Raw genomic sequence first — 16,135 nt, forward strand, 5'->3', positions numbered from 1 at the left:
TTGTTAATTTTTGGTGTATAATTTACATTAAGTTTAACAGCCTTTGGAAGCCAAACGTAGCAATCTAGCGTTTTAATATTTTACACTTACGTTAACTTGACAATATTTTAGTAAAGTTTCAAAAAATTTGATGAAATTTTAAGATTTTTACTAATTAATTACTAATTAGCATATATAAAACTCTTAAAGACGAATTTTTTTTAAATAAAAAAATCATTAATCTAAAGTTTAGATACTAATATTTATGAATCAAGTAAAAAAAATTCGGGGAAACTATTTTGCGCTCCGTGCCAGAGCAACAAAGTTGTAAGAAATTCAAAGATTTTATCTGTCGGCAAGATCAATCAGATGTACCTATTGTTATCTATTTAGCAATCTAAGTCGCTTTGAGCCAAACTTTTATCACGCGAAACAAACTTGAAAGATAAACTGAAAGTTCCTGGAATATTTTTGAATTAAGTTGCAATTTAAACACAAACTAAAAATACGTTTCTGGTAAAATTTCAATTACTAACCAAAAATCACTCGCTTATGCTTTGTCAAACCATATTATTATAAATTATTCCATCCTCTCATAGTTTATAGGATAAAACTGAAAAACACATTTGTTTTAACTTGTTATCGTTTTTTAGTTTGTCGAACTTACTCAACGAGAATGTTTCAAAACATTAACCACAGTAGACAAAACACTTTACTGCATATATTCGATAGACAACTATATCTTCATTGGCGTTGACAACGGAACTGATTTGTTATCCATTTTAGTTTATGTCTTACAATGTAAAGACGTGTTGAAAATAATTTTTATATATAATTATTGTCTGATGGCTTTAAGTTCAAACAAGATGGAGATTTCATGTTCTTTTAAATCGGTTGTTGGCGGAGCTTGTGGATTTGATAGAAAAGACCGCAAACAGAGCACTGAAGTCCTACCTTTACAAGCATGCCAGAAGGAAATCGCTGCACACAGATACATGTTTAGGTTTACGGGCATCGATAGTGAGGTAGACCTACTTCTTAGTCGAGCAGCCATGTTTATCTTGCCCGCTGATATACATAGTTGGACTGTTTGTCCCTTGCATCGATTGGAACTTGGCTTAGGTTGGTCTCGAGGAAATAACAACAGATGTAGAGTGCCGCCTGATCTCTCTAATCACATCCAAAGCAAGGGAAAGGGACCCAAGTGCGATACGGGTATTAGCAAAGAAGATTCGCAACTAATATTAAAGAAAACAGGAACTTTCCTGCAAGTTGGTTCAGGTAAATATAATTTAATTTTTATATATTTTATGTAATTTAAAAGTTAAACAAAAACCTGTAAGTAAATGTTTTTACGCTTTTTATCAGGTATCTGTTCAACTTGCCGTAAGATGCTGAAGTCATTGTTACCTGTTTTACATGCCATTAGCCACTCCAACTTGTCAAACACCGGCATGTGATGTTATGGATACTCAAATGAGCCTATATCAATCTTGTGATCCAACTTTTGCTTCAACTACCTCAGAAGATGAATCAATTCAATCTACACCAAGAGAAAAATTAAATGCATTTCTCAATTCAAGGGACGTCAGTCCAATTAGATATCCTTTATCTGCACCGCTGGAGCAAGTTTCAGACCGTACTAAACGTTTCCACATGCGCAAGGCTCGTCAAGTTGTCTCTATGTGCCTGGAAGAAATCGCACCTGGTCAGTCGACTACTCTACTTGAAGGCTTATGAAGTGATAAAACCACAGAAGCTGACGAAAGAACCGATTCTTCTCTATTAGATGCTCTATCAGAATGCTATCTTCATACTAACCACTGGAGTACAAGACGTTAGATTTTATCCATCATGGTTGATAAGGTTAACTTCAAGGAACTGCAGAAATGGATACCTAACTTGACTAGATACCGTTTTAACGTGGCCAAACACCATTTATTGTTACATGGTAGAGGTTCTGTAATTCAACCTCTAAAGAACACTAGAGTATGCGTACAGCCAGGGAAAATTGACCACTTTGTTACCTTTATAACAAGTTCTCAAGTTATACAAGACTTGCCATTTGGAGAAAAAACTCTAAAACTTTCTACAGACAGAGTTATAAAAATCCCAAATGTTGTGCGTAATCTTATCCCAGAACAATGTATTCTTCAGTACGAGAGTTACTGTCAAGAGAAGAATTTTCAACCTATGAGCCACAGTACATTGCGTAGAGTTCTCAGCGTTTGTTCTGCTTCTGTACGCAAATCCTTGATTATATCTCTGCCAATGGTGGAAAAGCCTTCGATGACATCGTTGATAAGCTGGGAGATTGCTATGAAATGGGTTTGACTTGGGCCAAACAAAAAAACCAAAAACTTAAAGATAATAACAATCTTGTTTAAATATCTTGATAACTGCTACAGTATAAATAGAAAAACAATATAATAAAAAAAACGCAAAGTAGCGCGTTGTATGTTACTCAGTAAAGCATGTAAGAAACATTCAAGACTAATTACATTTTTTATCCAATTCCTTTTATATATTATTGCAGATTCACATTTCTAACCATTCTGAAGTTGCCGATCATTGTAGGGCGTATGCTCTTAGTTCTTGCGAAGACAATTATTACCAGACTGTCTGTGATCATGACCACAATGCAAGATGTGACAGATGTCGTATATTTCCAGAAGCTTTGTCTGAAATTCATGAAGCTTTAAACGAAGTGCGCTGCTCTTCTGAAGAAAAAGATGACCTGGAGTACGTAATTACACGGTCAGTCCAAGACATCGAGACGTGGAAGGCGCATATCTTAAGATCCATTAACCAAGACGCTGCACGACATGATATTTTATTTTAGATTTGAATCCTGGTTGTGCCCTAATTGTTTTAGACTGGGCGATGAAGTTTGTACCACGTAAATACCGCCAAAGTCAAAGAGACTGGTTTGGAAAGCATGGACTTCCGTGGCACATAACGGTCTTGACGAAAAAGAATAAAGATAGAGAGGTACAGATGCTTACGTTTGTGCATATTTTTAAATCTTGCAGTCAGGATAGTACTACTGTTGTGACAATCATCCGACGATGTGGTGAGGCAGCTGCCATCTATTGCACCCGATATACACTCTGTGTATCTGCATCAAGATAATGCAGGATGCTACCACTCTGCCCTAACATTACTCTCGTTACCAAAGATAGCGAAAGAAACGAAGATCAAAATCCGACGTATTGATTTTTCGGACCCTCAAGGAGGGAAGGGCGCATGTGACCGCAAGGCAGCCCATATAAAAAATCACATGAATAAATATCTTAATTCAGGAAAAGATATTGAAAATCCAGAGCAGATGAAGGCAGCAATTGAGTCCTTTGGAGGCATTCCTGGAGTGAATGTCATAGTTTGTGCTTTACCTACTGGTACTATTTGTGCAGCAGGGAAATGGAAAGGCGTGAGTGTTAGGAGATACATTTATACTATTATATTATTATCACTTTACCATAGTATTGTACTGTATATATTATATTGGTTGTAGACTAGACCAAAGTTCAGTAACCAGGTTGTTAGTAATTGTACCTAGGAGATTGCTCATAACTCAAGTTGTCAGAGACACTAGTTTGATGTTCCATATAAGGAAATTGTTACAACAACTTCATACTAAGAAGATGATGTCATTTGAATTTCATCTTAAAACCAATTTCATCATCTTTAAGTTATTTGATGAGATCATTATAATCACCCCATACATCCTGTATAAGAATATAAATAGTGGTACATTAACCATATTTAATCAGTCCTAATACGAATACTGACATAGCTAAACTAAATGCTGTTAAAGTCTATTGAAGTATCTAGAAGTCTGTTTGACTGTTTTGAACAACTGAAGTAAAGCGTTATATTAGCCTTGGGCTCAGCTATATTTGTAAGTCTTGAATTGCTTTATGTATTTTGATTGTGTGTTACCACCATCTTATACTTTGATAATTATTTTATATTATTAATTAATCTTTATCTTTATAATCATTTTAATTGATTTTGTTATCTTTTGCTTTTCTGTTTGAAGAATAAAATGTAGATTAGATTATATAACTTATCCTTTGTATTGCCTATCTTCTGTTTGTGCCTTGCATGTAACAGTGAGTCACATCAACAACATAGAGTACGGAAGCAGGTCCATGAAGGTGTGGATGGCGTATGGTATTGGTGCAGGATAAAATCTACTTTTGAGTAAATTCTGTGTGCCTTCGAAACTACCCAATTTAATTCATAACAAAGATACAACGTCTGATCAAAATCAAGTATCATTTATTACAGTAAAAGCAAGAATACAAGCCAAGACATCTCATGAAGAACAAGCTGATATAAATGACGACGACCAAATAGAAAGTGAAGAAAGTCCTGGCACCCCAGCAAACTGTTCTTTTGTCGCGAACAAGGTTGCATTAGGTCATATCAGAGGTACTCTTCCCTAGAGAAACACTTAGATTATGAAAATCACAAGAACGCACTAGAACATGAAACACTATATGACAGGGCAATGAAATTATACGCAACACAACTAGAAGAGGATACTTCTAAAAATCCAGAACCAACAAGAACCAACAATTTGCCACGGTTTGACATTGGCCCCGACCTGCAAATGGGCTGGGCGCTAAAGTCCTCTGCAAAAAAAACCCGATTTTCTGTTCCACAGAAAACCTACCTTATTGATGTTTTTGACGCTGGAGAGCAGACAGGACAGAAAGCTGATCCACAAGAGATGAGATCGGCCAGGCACAGCGATGGTTCACATCTATTTAGCAAGAGTGAATTTTTAACAGCACAGCAGATTGCTGAAGTTTTTTCTCACGCTTAGCTAAAAAAATGAGGACAGATGCAGCCGTTCATGATAATGATGATGACAAAGATGATGAAAATGGAGACGATTCAAAAACGGAAAAAGAAAGAGAAATTCAACTTTTGTCGCAGACCGTACTGGACACAATAGGCTTGCAGCATCCAATAATGTTTGAAAGGCATAATATTTGTGAACTGAAAGCTCAAGAAAAACTCTCCAGATTCTCCAATGTTGCAAGAAATGTGTACTTCTCTTGAACTTGATACCACAGATATAACCATAAAGCGCAAGAAGTCATACATTGATTTGTTGGGAAAGCTGGTTTCCACGTGCAGTTGCTCGATTGATTAAGGTAGCAACGAAGGTAAAACTGTGTCTGTGAGAATTCTTTAAAATAACAATTTAATATGTGGGACGATTCTGTTGTCTAAATTGTTAGTATTTTAAGTCGCGTTCTGTAAATTTGTAATAAAGCGAAGGGGTGAAACTATGGTAAAACAATAATTTATTGTTTAGGCTACGAATTATTAGGAAATTTCGCACGAGCACATGAACGTTAACGGTTGTCACCATTCTACTCATTTGCATAACAACAGAGTTCAGCGAACATTTGCGTTAACGTACTTGCTCGTTTTGATTTTGCGCTTCGACGGGAAGTGTAGAACGCAACACATGTGTAGCGCATGCAACATACGGTACAAGTATTAAAATAAATCATGGAATACCTTGGGTTTAGAGACTAAGCCTAGCCAGGCATGTTTAATCATGTTTTGGTCAACGTTTTTCATTGACGCTATTTTATTTTTCAGAAATAAGGTTCTCGACGCACGTAACTAAAGTTTTTCGTAATGCTTGCGCACGCACAGATCAAGTTGTTTACAAAGTGGGCGGAGCTTGGAAAATAGCGTTAACGTGCTCGTGCGAAAACTCCCTATATGAGAAGATTATGAACATTATGTTGTAAAGCCTGTTTTCCATTAGGCGAAATTATTCGCACAAATCAAACATTTTCGCGTATACGCGCACGCCCAATGGAACACTTGTTTAAACTGCGCATGCGCACGTATAATGCAAACAATTTTCAATTCGCGCGAATAAATTCACCTTGTGGAAAACATAACAGGCTTGATGAAGCTAAGCGAGTTATAATGTTGAGCTTAGATAGTAATTGCTTAATTTCATCATGGGTTAGTCGTTTAAATTTTACTAGAAATTTATTTTTAGTTTGTGTTTATATGAAAACGTAATTCCAAATTATTCAGGACCTTTCAGTTTACCTTTAAAGTTTGTTTCTCGTAGTAAAATTTACCTTAAATCTGTAAATAGAAAACAATAGGTACATCTGATTGATCTTGCCGACAGATAAAATCTTTGAATTTCTTACAACTTTGTGGCTCTGGCGCGGAGCGCAAAATAGTTTCCCCACATTTTTTTTACTTGATTCATAAATATTAGTATCTAAACTTTAGATTGATGATTTTTTTATTAAAAAAAAATTCGTCGCAAATGAAAAAAACGCGTATGTGTTTACCCTACTTTTTAAGAGTTTTATATATGCTAATTAGTAATTAATTAGTAAAAATCTTAGAATTTCATCAAATTTTTTGAAACTTTACTGAATTATTGTCAAGATGCTAGTTAACATAAGTGTAAAATATTAAAACGCTAGGTAGCTACGTTTGGCTTCCAGAGGCTGTTAAACTTAATGTAAATTATACACCAAAAATTAACAAAATTCGATTTTCTCGAAAACTAAGCGATATTTTACCAAACAAACTACACATCAGGTTTACTTAAATCAAGGTCTACCAATGTGCAAAATATGAGCCAATTCAAAATTTTGACCCTTGCCACTAAATTACGAATATGTCTGATTTTTGGTTACAAGCACTCTTAAATATCAATATAATTGGTTTGTGGGTTACTCAGGACAAATCTTTCATTATTTGTTATTATAATAATATTTGCATGGTGAAACCATTTGCTGTCGTAGCTTGGCGTACTCGTTGATTTCGTGATGGTTAAAACGGCAGAAATAGGGAGATTTCGCAACCTTACGAATACGATAACGAAAATGGATACGTCGCACATTTGTGAAACTTTTGAGCTGATCCCCATTTCATATTCGTAAAGCGTATTCATGTTGACGAATATCACCAGTCATATTCGTAACTACAAAACGAGTATAGTTTTTGATCTATTTTGCACATTTTGCATTTGAATCAGGAATGATTCATGATTATAATATAATTATACTTTTATTGAAAGTAATTTACTAAAATGCCAGGTCAATTTTGATAAATAGCAGTTTTTAAAGTCCTCACTCGCTTTGATGTTACGCTAGGTCTAGGCAGCCAAGTACCAAGCAACATGTACCTGCGCTTCGCTCAAATTTACCGCAGTCATATTTTGGACGGCGCCCTCAATATTTCGTTGCCATGCGAAACAGATTTTTACTGGCTTACGAAAAACGAATATGTGTGCGTGACGTATCCGTTTTCGTAAGATTGCGAAAACTCCCTCATAACTATAAAAACTGCCATCCATACTTACAGGAACACCAATCCAAACATAATTTATTAATTCAAACAATGAAAAAGTCACGAAACGGTTAAAAAACGAAGTTAAAACAGGAGCGATTGAAAAAGCATAGCATCGCCGATGCACAGCGCCACTCAATAGAGTGTATACAGCAGACGCCGTGATTCCAGACAATCTCCTATCCAGAATACAACCTGGCCCTACATTGCTTAACTTCGGAGATCTGACGAGAACCGGTGTTTCAATGCTGTATGGCCGTATAACAAGTTCAGCATGAATTAAATATACACTTACTATCAACCGGCAAGATTTTGCTGGATCAGATTATTTTGGCCAAGTTAGATGAGTGCATTCTGAAACTAAAACTGGAAGCAGGTTTTTAAGATAGGATTTTCTTCTAAATTACCTGAAAAAGCTCTCTCATTTGTAAAAGTTTTTCTTCAAATTTATCCAGATTCCAGTAAGTGACTATTCCCAGTCTGGTGTTGTTCACACGTATCCTAACCATTTGTTGTTTCAGGTCATTGCCACAGATATCCTGCCGACTTAAAACCTTCAATAGAAAAAAAATGCTTGCTGTAAAAGAAACAAGAACTGGAGACTTGTGGATAAGGTACCTCTGATGTTAGGTGATTCAGGGTTATATCATCATCGTTTTCAACATAAAAAAAACTCATGGCCTAAAATATAATAATTTTCAGTGCTGCTTTTGACATTATTGGAAATGGCATGTATGTATAATTGTGGTACTTCTGGTTGGTGACTTTACTGCCTAGAATCTGGAAGGACACTATCAATGTTGCTCATCAGTACTATTTTTATTACTTACTGTATGTTTATTTAGTGTTTTGCTAATCTTATTTGCTTCCTGCAGATGAATAGACAAACGCAATAAATCCAGTCTGCTATTATAAGGATCTATGAAGAATTAAAAAATCAAATTGCAATTAATGAATTAAAAGATTATAAAGTATGTAATAATGCTATTTTGGTAAAACATACATACAGAGCAAGAAGCATTACTGAATTATGGTATACAGTATGTATGGTATCGTATGTACATTTCTCCCGATAATTTGGATAAACATATTTTATGATATTTTCCAGTTAAATACAACATTCCCGCCTCTGGTATGCAAATACCCATGATTACTATTATAGATGCCAATATCTTTCTATAATTGCGCCCTAATTAGTAAAAAATGTTGTAGTTTTAATAAAGTTAATCACTTCCGTAGAAAAAAAAAACAAATAATGTTTTCACTTATAAAATGACAAAATAAATGGTTAAATTCAACCAAAAACCAACTGGCTGGCAGCAAATTTGACCATTTTTTTCAGATAATTACATTTTTTTTCAATCCAATTTTTGGTCAAAGTGGATAATTATTCTGTTACATTAAAATGGCATATTCAAAAAATGTTTCGTTAAGAATTATTTTTTAAGGGGGACAATACATCTTTAACTAAAATTTACCTAATGATATAGCGATAGATTTCTTCTTTTCATTATGATGTAGCTTTAAATTATGCAGTCTCTGGATACTTTTTTCCATTCTGAGTTTTTCCTGTTGTAGTTCCATTATTACATGTGAATGACTTAGTTTTTCTCTCGAGATTGGCTCCATCTGAATAAGTCTCTTGCCATCGGTTAAGATTTCAGTTTCCAGAACCTATTGTCAATACAAAAAGATGTGTTCAGACTGACTGGTTTAGAGTACAATACATTATCAAAAAAAGGAACTACAGTCACTGTTGTAGCTGTGACTAGAAAACTGAGAATAAAAAAATGCAGGTATTTATTTACAGGTAGCTTTGAATCTAGCTGAGTCGTTCATTTTAATCTAAAAGAAAGCCAAGTAACATTTGTTGGAAATTTTGACACTAATAATGTACTTTCATACCTAAGATTATCTTTTATTTTGTCAAATCATAATTGAATACATGGGATACGATAAAAATAGATACAGTGTTATAAAACACAGTATGTACTGTAGATGTTACTATAGTTATTGTACATTTGTTCCGTACTTACACTCTTTTGATTCTGTAACTTTGTAATCTCATCTTTAGCATCCATGGTTTGCTTTTCCTAATACCACAAAAGACAACCATTAAAACAAGTTTATTTTCATATATACAGTATTATTATCAATTGAGATTTTTGAATAACAATTAAATATAATATTATCAATAAATATTAATTATGAAACGCAAGTGCCATTTTGGCCATATTTTGCAATTCTTATACATTAGCAATTTGTGCAATGTTTCCATTGAGATGAATCACTATATACATACTTTATGTTCTCTTAGTTGGTTGTTGCATAAGATCGTTTGATGGGGGTTTTTTTATCATCAAAGTACACTGAGACTATAATTGTATTGCTATAGTGAAATTGAGTGTGAAAACACAATATTCTAATCAAATTAAAGGAATAGTTTATTTTACAAAAACATGAATACTATACCAATTCAGCAGATAAGGCAATCAACCTGGCTTCATAATATTTTTTTTGTTCCACAAGTTCTTTTTGTGCAGCTTGCTATTTAAAAAAAATAAATGAGTTGAATACAGTACAATGACATTTTTATAAACACATAACATAACTGTATAGCATTCAAAAGAAACAATATTTTAGTGATGTTGACAAGCATCAAGGTTGTGTGATTTTTATACGGTCATCATTAATATAAAAAAAATATCACAAATTGTTGGACAGCGGTAAAACAGAAAGAATGCTACAAACTGTTAATTGATTTTCAATGACCTGATATTTGTATTAAAAATGTCATTTTCTTATGTAAAATTGATTGTTCTGAAGCTTCTAAAAAAGATAATATAAATAAAAGAAATTTTAAACCCAAAGTTACCCTTTAATCAATTTCCTAATCATAAGTCAGCATACAAAACTCATTTAGTCACAACTGGTGTTTTTGGAGTCCCCCTCATAAACAAGGCTTGGTAATTGTAAAAATATTAATAGCTCTTGGCAAATGGCAAAATTTAAATAAAAACAAATCAGAAAACTATATTCGGAGAGAGAGGGCTCACTACTTGATATTCCGGTCCATATTAAAAGAATACAAAGGGTATGCTATTTAATATATCGCATGGAGGATACAGGTAAGTCAGATTTTAATACAAGAAGCTTTTGTGATGTGACCAATAGATCAATTTTCCTGTAGCATAGCATGTTAACATTCAGGACGATAACTTAGCAAAATTCTATTTTGCAAAGTAATAAATTCAACAACATAACCAAATTTACAGAATATCTATACCTTATGTTCTTTTAACTTTGCTTCTTGTTGGCTCTCTAATCTGACAACAAATAGAAATTTATCATATATCACAATGCACAACATTAATATATTATAACACACTTGATTGTATCCTTCCAATTTAATTGGTTAATTTTGCATCACATGTCATTCAGCATTAGCTCTACCTAACGGAAAAGTGATATCTAATGGTGATAATTAATGCATCTTCAGCTTTTTGTAAACATTTGAGAATTTTTGCCATGCAACGTTGTTGACTAATCCGAGTTCGAGTATCAACTTGTTGTACGTGCCTCTATTAACTGTTCTACCCCGCATATAAAGTTGAAGCAATGCCTTTTTTTTCCAGCTTCCTGGCCTAGTATATATCAATGATAAATTGAATAAAAGTATGTAAAACAAAAAATTAATGTTTTGTATTCGTTGAATGGAGAGAATATTTCATTCAATGACAAATTGACAGCTCTATTTTCAACTTTGACACTTCAACTCATGAAGTATTCTCACCATCCAACTGATAATAATCCAAATACTAATGGTTGTCCAGTATATGTGGTTCTTGCAACCTTAATAGGAGATATTAGGGTTTATAATCTTCATATAGAGCAAAATATAAACATTGTTCAAAATACAGGTCCATATTTGTATTAACATAAAATAGGAATGAAAATAACCTGTGTTTTACCAATTCAGTCATACCTTGAAGCTTGTTTTGTAATTAACTCATTCCGGGCAAACTCAAAATCATTTTGTTTTGATGATTTACGATTCTTTTGTCTGCAATTAGTAACCTCAAAAGGGTGGTTAAATCGGAAGTAATGGTCACCAATTACAATGCGATCACCCTGCAATTTAGAAAAACATGTGTACAGTAGATGTGTTTAAAAAAAAATTGTTTTCTCTTATTTGTTACTAACATTGTAAACATACGTCTAAAAGTTCAAATTTAGAAAGAACAATTAAAATACCATCTTAAAACTATTGAAAAGAGTATTGAAAAGTCATACCAAAGGCCAATAAAATTGAAGCACACGTTATTGCGAGTACAATATAATTTATACTAAAATAATGTAATGCAAAGCAATTTTAAAAATTAAATTTACAAAAAATTGTGTTTTGATGTACACAGCTAAAATAAGAGGATAATTTAAAGATATAATGTCCCTATAAAAAAATAATTTTTTTTTAATGCAATTTTAAAAGATTTAATAGTAATATTCACTTTGACCAAAAATGTAATCGAACAAAAAAGGGTTATTAGAAAAACCCTGTTAAAGCAAATGGGTTTTTGTTTTTTTTATCTACAGAAGTTAATAAACTTGAAGTTTGTGGAGACAATACATCTTTAAGTAAAAATTGTTCTTACATGATGAAGTACAGTAGGTGAAGTGACTAACGATCCATTTAGGTATGTATCAGCATCTGCCATTGAACTAACACTTACAATATTGTCAACGTTATTAAATATGCTATAGAAAAAAACAAAAGCACTGATTACACTTACAAATATATTTTTTTTTATATATTTGGAAAAAAATGAAAATAAAAGAGGTACTTATATACACCAGTTGAAATGATGACTGAATTTACTCTGTTTAATAATATGCTAGCTGGTGCTAAAATATAGTAGGGTACTGTAGTACAGTATATATAATGAATACTACAGTACTATTAAATCATGACACATATGATTATTTTCAACTGCTCATAAGCTTAGTCTGTCTCTAGACATGTCAATAGTAAATGACACACTTTATTATATTATATAAGTGTGCCACTGATTATATATCGAAATACATAAATAAAAATTCACAATTCAATTTATTCTCCTATTATACAGACAATGTCTAAAATTTTGTAAATGACCTGCACCTTAGTGAAGCCCATTTTCAGGTTCTCTTAGCTCTTTCAAAAATTTGCAACAGCTTAAACAACCTTTCATACCTGCTCCTATTCCAGATCGCCAAATAAATCGTGTCTCAATGTTTTGTTTTCACAACACACCACGTGGCTATGTGCCAATCATTTTAGTCGATGGGCACATAGCCACCTGTCTCATAAAAGCCCTATGCTTTATGCGCAATCTAATACGAACTCAGAACTGCTATGTGGTTTCATAATATTGGTAGTACATGAAAAGTATATATTATATTTACCAGTGCATTGAGGCTACTAATGCCCCCTGAAGTTGTATATCACTTGTTGATGACTTTCTATGCTGACCAACTGTACTTTGACCTTCCTTTAAAAGGTAGAGAAGGACCTCTGAAAGCTGAGGGTCTTCATTTAAATTTACAAGATTCGGTAGTTTGTTATCCACTTTTAAAGATATTCCAGATTTCTGACAAAAAATTAAGAAATAACTAGTTCCAGCAACAGAATTACAGTATGTAAAGTATTTTGGAAAATAATTTGTGTTTAATTATATTTTAATTTATTTAGCTAACTCTCGTAAAAGAGAAGAACAGCAAAAAAAAAAAAAAAATAAAGTTGTAATAATACCTCTAGGCCTCTTGATTGCTTTTCCCTACTTTTTTCACTCTGCTGTAATTTTGTTTCCCAAGCTCTTGTGGCATCTGTCATTCGTTGTTCACTCTCATTTAGTTGCTCCTTTAAAAACTTGATCTCCTCCAAACTTTGGTGGTAGGCAGAATCTGATGTTGTACAACCCTTTCTACATCTACGAAGATTATCCACTTCTGCACGCAACTCTAAAATAAAATTCAAAATATAAAGTCCAAACAGCAGAAACGATAATTTGTTTTCATACACATCAAAATCGCCACTTACAGGATGGATAAACTTTCATAATTATATTGCCCTTGTAAACCGATTCATATTAGATGAGTAACGTGCTAGACGCTAGTGTGTTTTGAAAAGGCGCTTTCACTATGTAGGCCTATTATTTACAAAAATTATGATAATGTAGCCGTATAATCAGGGAAGAGTGAACATTGGTATAATAATTGAAAATGTGCTACTAAAAGTATTGAACATCATAGTGAAACAACAGTTGAAATGAAACTCTTTTTGTTTGCCTGATGTTGAAATAAATAATATTAATGCTCCAAACTAAAATACTCCAATAAAAAAAAATATATTTTTTCTATACCTCTTATTAACCTTGCATTTGGATCCTCATTCACCTTTGCTGCATTTATAATAGATCTAGCTTGCTTGGCATATCGTAGTGTGCTTAAAGTTTCCTCAATGTGAATACTGGAAGGACTGATTGTTGCAATCATTGCTGTTTTAGCATTGCCTCCCAAACTATCTTTAAGCATCCTTGTATACAAATATAAACAAATTTATAATTTTTTTAATTTTTGTCATTTACCTGCCAAACATAAATAGAAATATTAATTTTAAAAATTCTAGTCGTTTCTAGTATGTCTAATGAGATTCTTTATGATTGTATGAAGTTCAACATCTTAAAACAAGTTTCAGTAGTTTTGAAAACAACACAAATTCACCAATGTTATACAAGTTGTATAATACTAGATGGTACGTGCCCACAGATGGATCTAGAATACACAGTCATTTTAGCGTAAAAAAAATGCATGTACTGCATGACTATAAAACATTTATGTCGTTTACAGACCCAAATAAATAGACACAATGATTTATGTAGTCAACTAAAATTAGCACCCTGGGAATTACTTCTGAAAGATAAACTTGTCACAAAATGAGTCAAAATTTTTGATTTGGACTCATTTAAACAAACCCAATTTGTATTTTGTATATAACATTAGGGTTGAGGGATGGGGAATAGGATAGGTACAAAGAGGAACAATTTTTAAATATATTCTTTATCGACACAGTAACGAAATATGTTTTTCATGTTTTATAGGCCTTTAAATAATATACCACTAAATACAGTAAAACATTTGCGATTTAATACTTTGTTAAAACTGTCCCTGTTATAGTCGATTGAAATAGTAAAGTACTTGTAACGATACACCACTATGACGTTTATATTATTGGTAATTATTAATACAAACATTGATAGCAACTGTCATTAATCAAGTTTATTTGTATGTATTTATATATCTAACAGTAGTGGCTACCCACACTCAGTAATAAAGTTTATTTGTATATGTGTTTATATATCAAACAGTATCCACACTCGCAGTAAGAAATTTGCGAGTCAAATGGCGACCAAAAATGGTTAATACATATTTACAGTATTGTCAAAGTATTGCAATACTGTATTGACAGTTTTAAGTTTATCCGCAGGGACTCATAAATTTACCTACTTGTGTTAAACCAAATTAATATACTGATTGCCTGGCCTAGATAAGTCTAAGCTAGTGATCACTTTGCGAGTAAAGTAGGTAAACATGACAGCCTTTTAGCTATAGTATGATCTACTTATTTGGGGTCAATTTAAGGTCAACCTTGATTTTACGAATCCTATGTTTTATGTATGCCTTTTGGTTCCATACCGTACATAAAAATGAAGGTTCTACTGTAGTATGAAATTAAGGGTGTTGCCCTGTGAACACCCTGCATCTGCCCCTGTATAGTGTGAATACAATTTTGTGGAAACATTCTGAGGCCTGTTTTTGTTCCAAGATGTCCCAAGTTGTATTGTTACTGTGCACGTGTGTATAGCCCTGGTATTAAACTGACCAATCATTGTAATCAAATAACGTGCAACTATGCTTTCTCCTGAGATTTCACAAGGTTTGGAGATCAAACCTGGTTACAATTTGTTACAAGTTGCAGATGTGAACTAGTCCTATACATAAACATTTGATTTGGCATACCAGCAAGTTTTACTAATTTGTGTATGCAGGGTGACATAAATACTCCAGCATGTCTAAAGCCTTACAAATTTTGATCATTGTATAAGAAATTTAACTTTCAATAGACCAATTATCAAGTACTCACTTGCTACGTTTCATCTATTTTCAGTAGCCTTGGTCAGGCAAATTACTTTGTGATGACCTTCTGTCATTCAACATGGCTCGGTGTGGTGCTCGAGCCATCACTCGCCTGATGTGACCAAGGCTACTGAAAATATCCGAAACGTAGCAAGTTAGTACTTGATAATTGGTCTATTGAAAGTTAAATTTCTTTTCAATATTATTTTGAAACCAGATGAAATTATATTGTAAAGAGATTCACAATTTCTTGCAATTAAAACAATAATGATGAACAAGTCCTAATCTTTGTTTTTAATTAGGTGATCATTTAGAATAAAATGATCACCTATTGTTATTGTATGAAATCTTTAATATTATTTATTTCTTTCTGTACAGATTTTGTGTGTCAATTATCTCAAAAAGTTAAATGTCAATAATCACCAAAATTTTTTAACTTACTCTGGAAGCCATTGAATTGTAGATATGAATTCATTCACACATTTGGCGGACAAAATGTTGTGACGTCATCAAATGGCCACTTCAATTTAAAAATTAGGATTTTTCATCTTTTTTTGTAGGTTATTAAATTCAATAGAGGGCATCTCTGTTATTTGAGCCCGATTTTCGCAAAGATTTTAGTATGTGC

General features: G+C 33.0%; 1 protein-coding gene across 1 annotated transcript in view; it reads right to left on the reverse strand.

The window, feature by feature from the left end:
• Positions 1 to 16,135, reverse strand: part of LOC140047550 (kinesin-like protein KIF14) — a 44,550-nt gene that overhangs the window by 17,059 nt on the left and 11,356 nt on the right. The window contains exons 9-19 of the mRNA XM_072092591.1: positions 13,734 to 13,906; positions 13,124 to 13,332; positions 12,778 to 12,962; positions 11,988 to 12,090; positions 11,321 to 11,466; positions 10,622 to 10,661; positions 9,808 to 9,882; positions 9,372 to 9,428; positions 8,814 to 9,009; positions 8,166 to 8,254; positions 7,743 to 7,889 (exon numbers count right to left, since the gene is read on the reverse strand). Coding sequence (XP_071948692.1) covers positions 7,743 to 7,889; positions 8,166 to 8,254; positions 8,814 to 9,009; positions 9,372 to 9,428; positions 9,808 to 9,882; positions 10,622 to 10,661; positions 11,321 to 11,466; positions 11,988 to 12,090; positions 12,778 to 12,962; positions 13,124 to 13,332; positions 13,734 to 13,906 — 1,420 coding nt within the window. The remainder of the gene's footprint in view (positions 1 to 7,742; positions 7,890 to 8,165; positions 8,255 to 8,813; positions 9,010 to 9,371; positions 9,429 to 9,807; positions 9,883 to 10,621; positions 10,662 to 11,320; positions 11,467 to 11,987; positions 12,091 to 12,777; positions 12,963 to 13,123; positions 13,333 to 13,733; positions 13,907 to 16,135) is intronic.

The sequence above is a fragment of the Antedon mediterranea genome, chromosome 4 (genome assembly GCF_964355755.1).
Source record: "Antedon mediterranea chromosome 4, ecAntMedi1.1, whole genome shotgun sequence".
NCBI lineage: Eukaryota > Metazoa > Echinodermata > Crinoidea > Comatulida > Antedonidae > Antedon > Antedon mediterranea.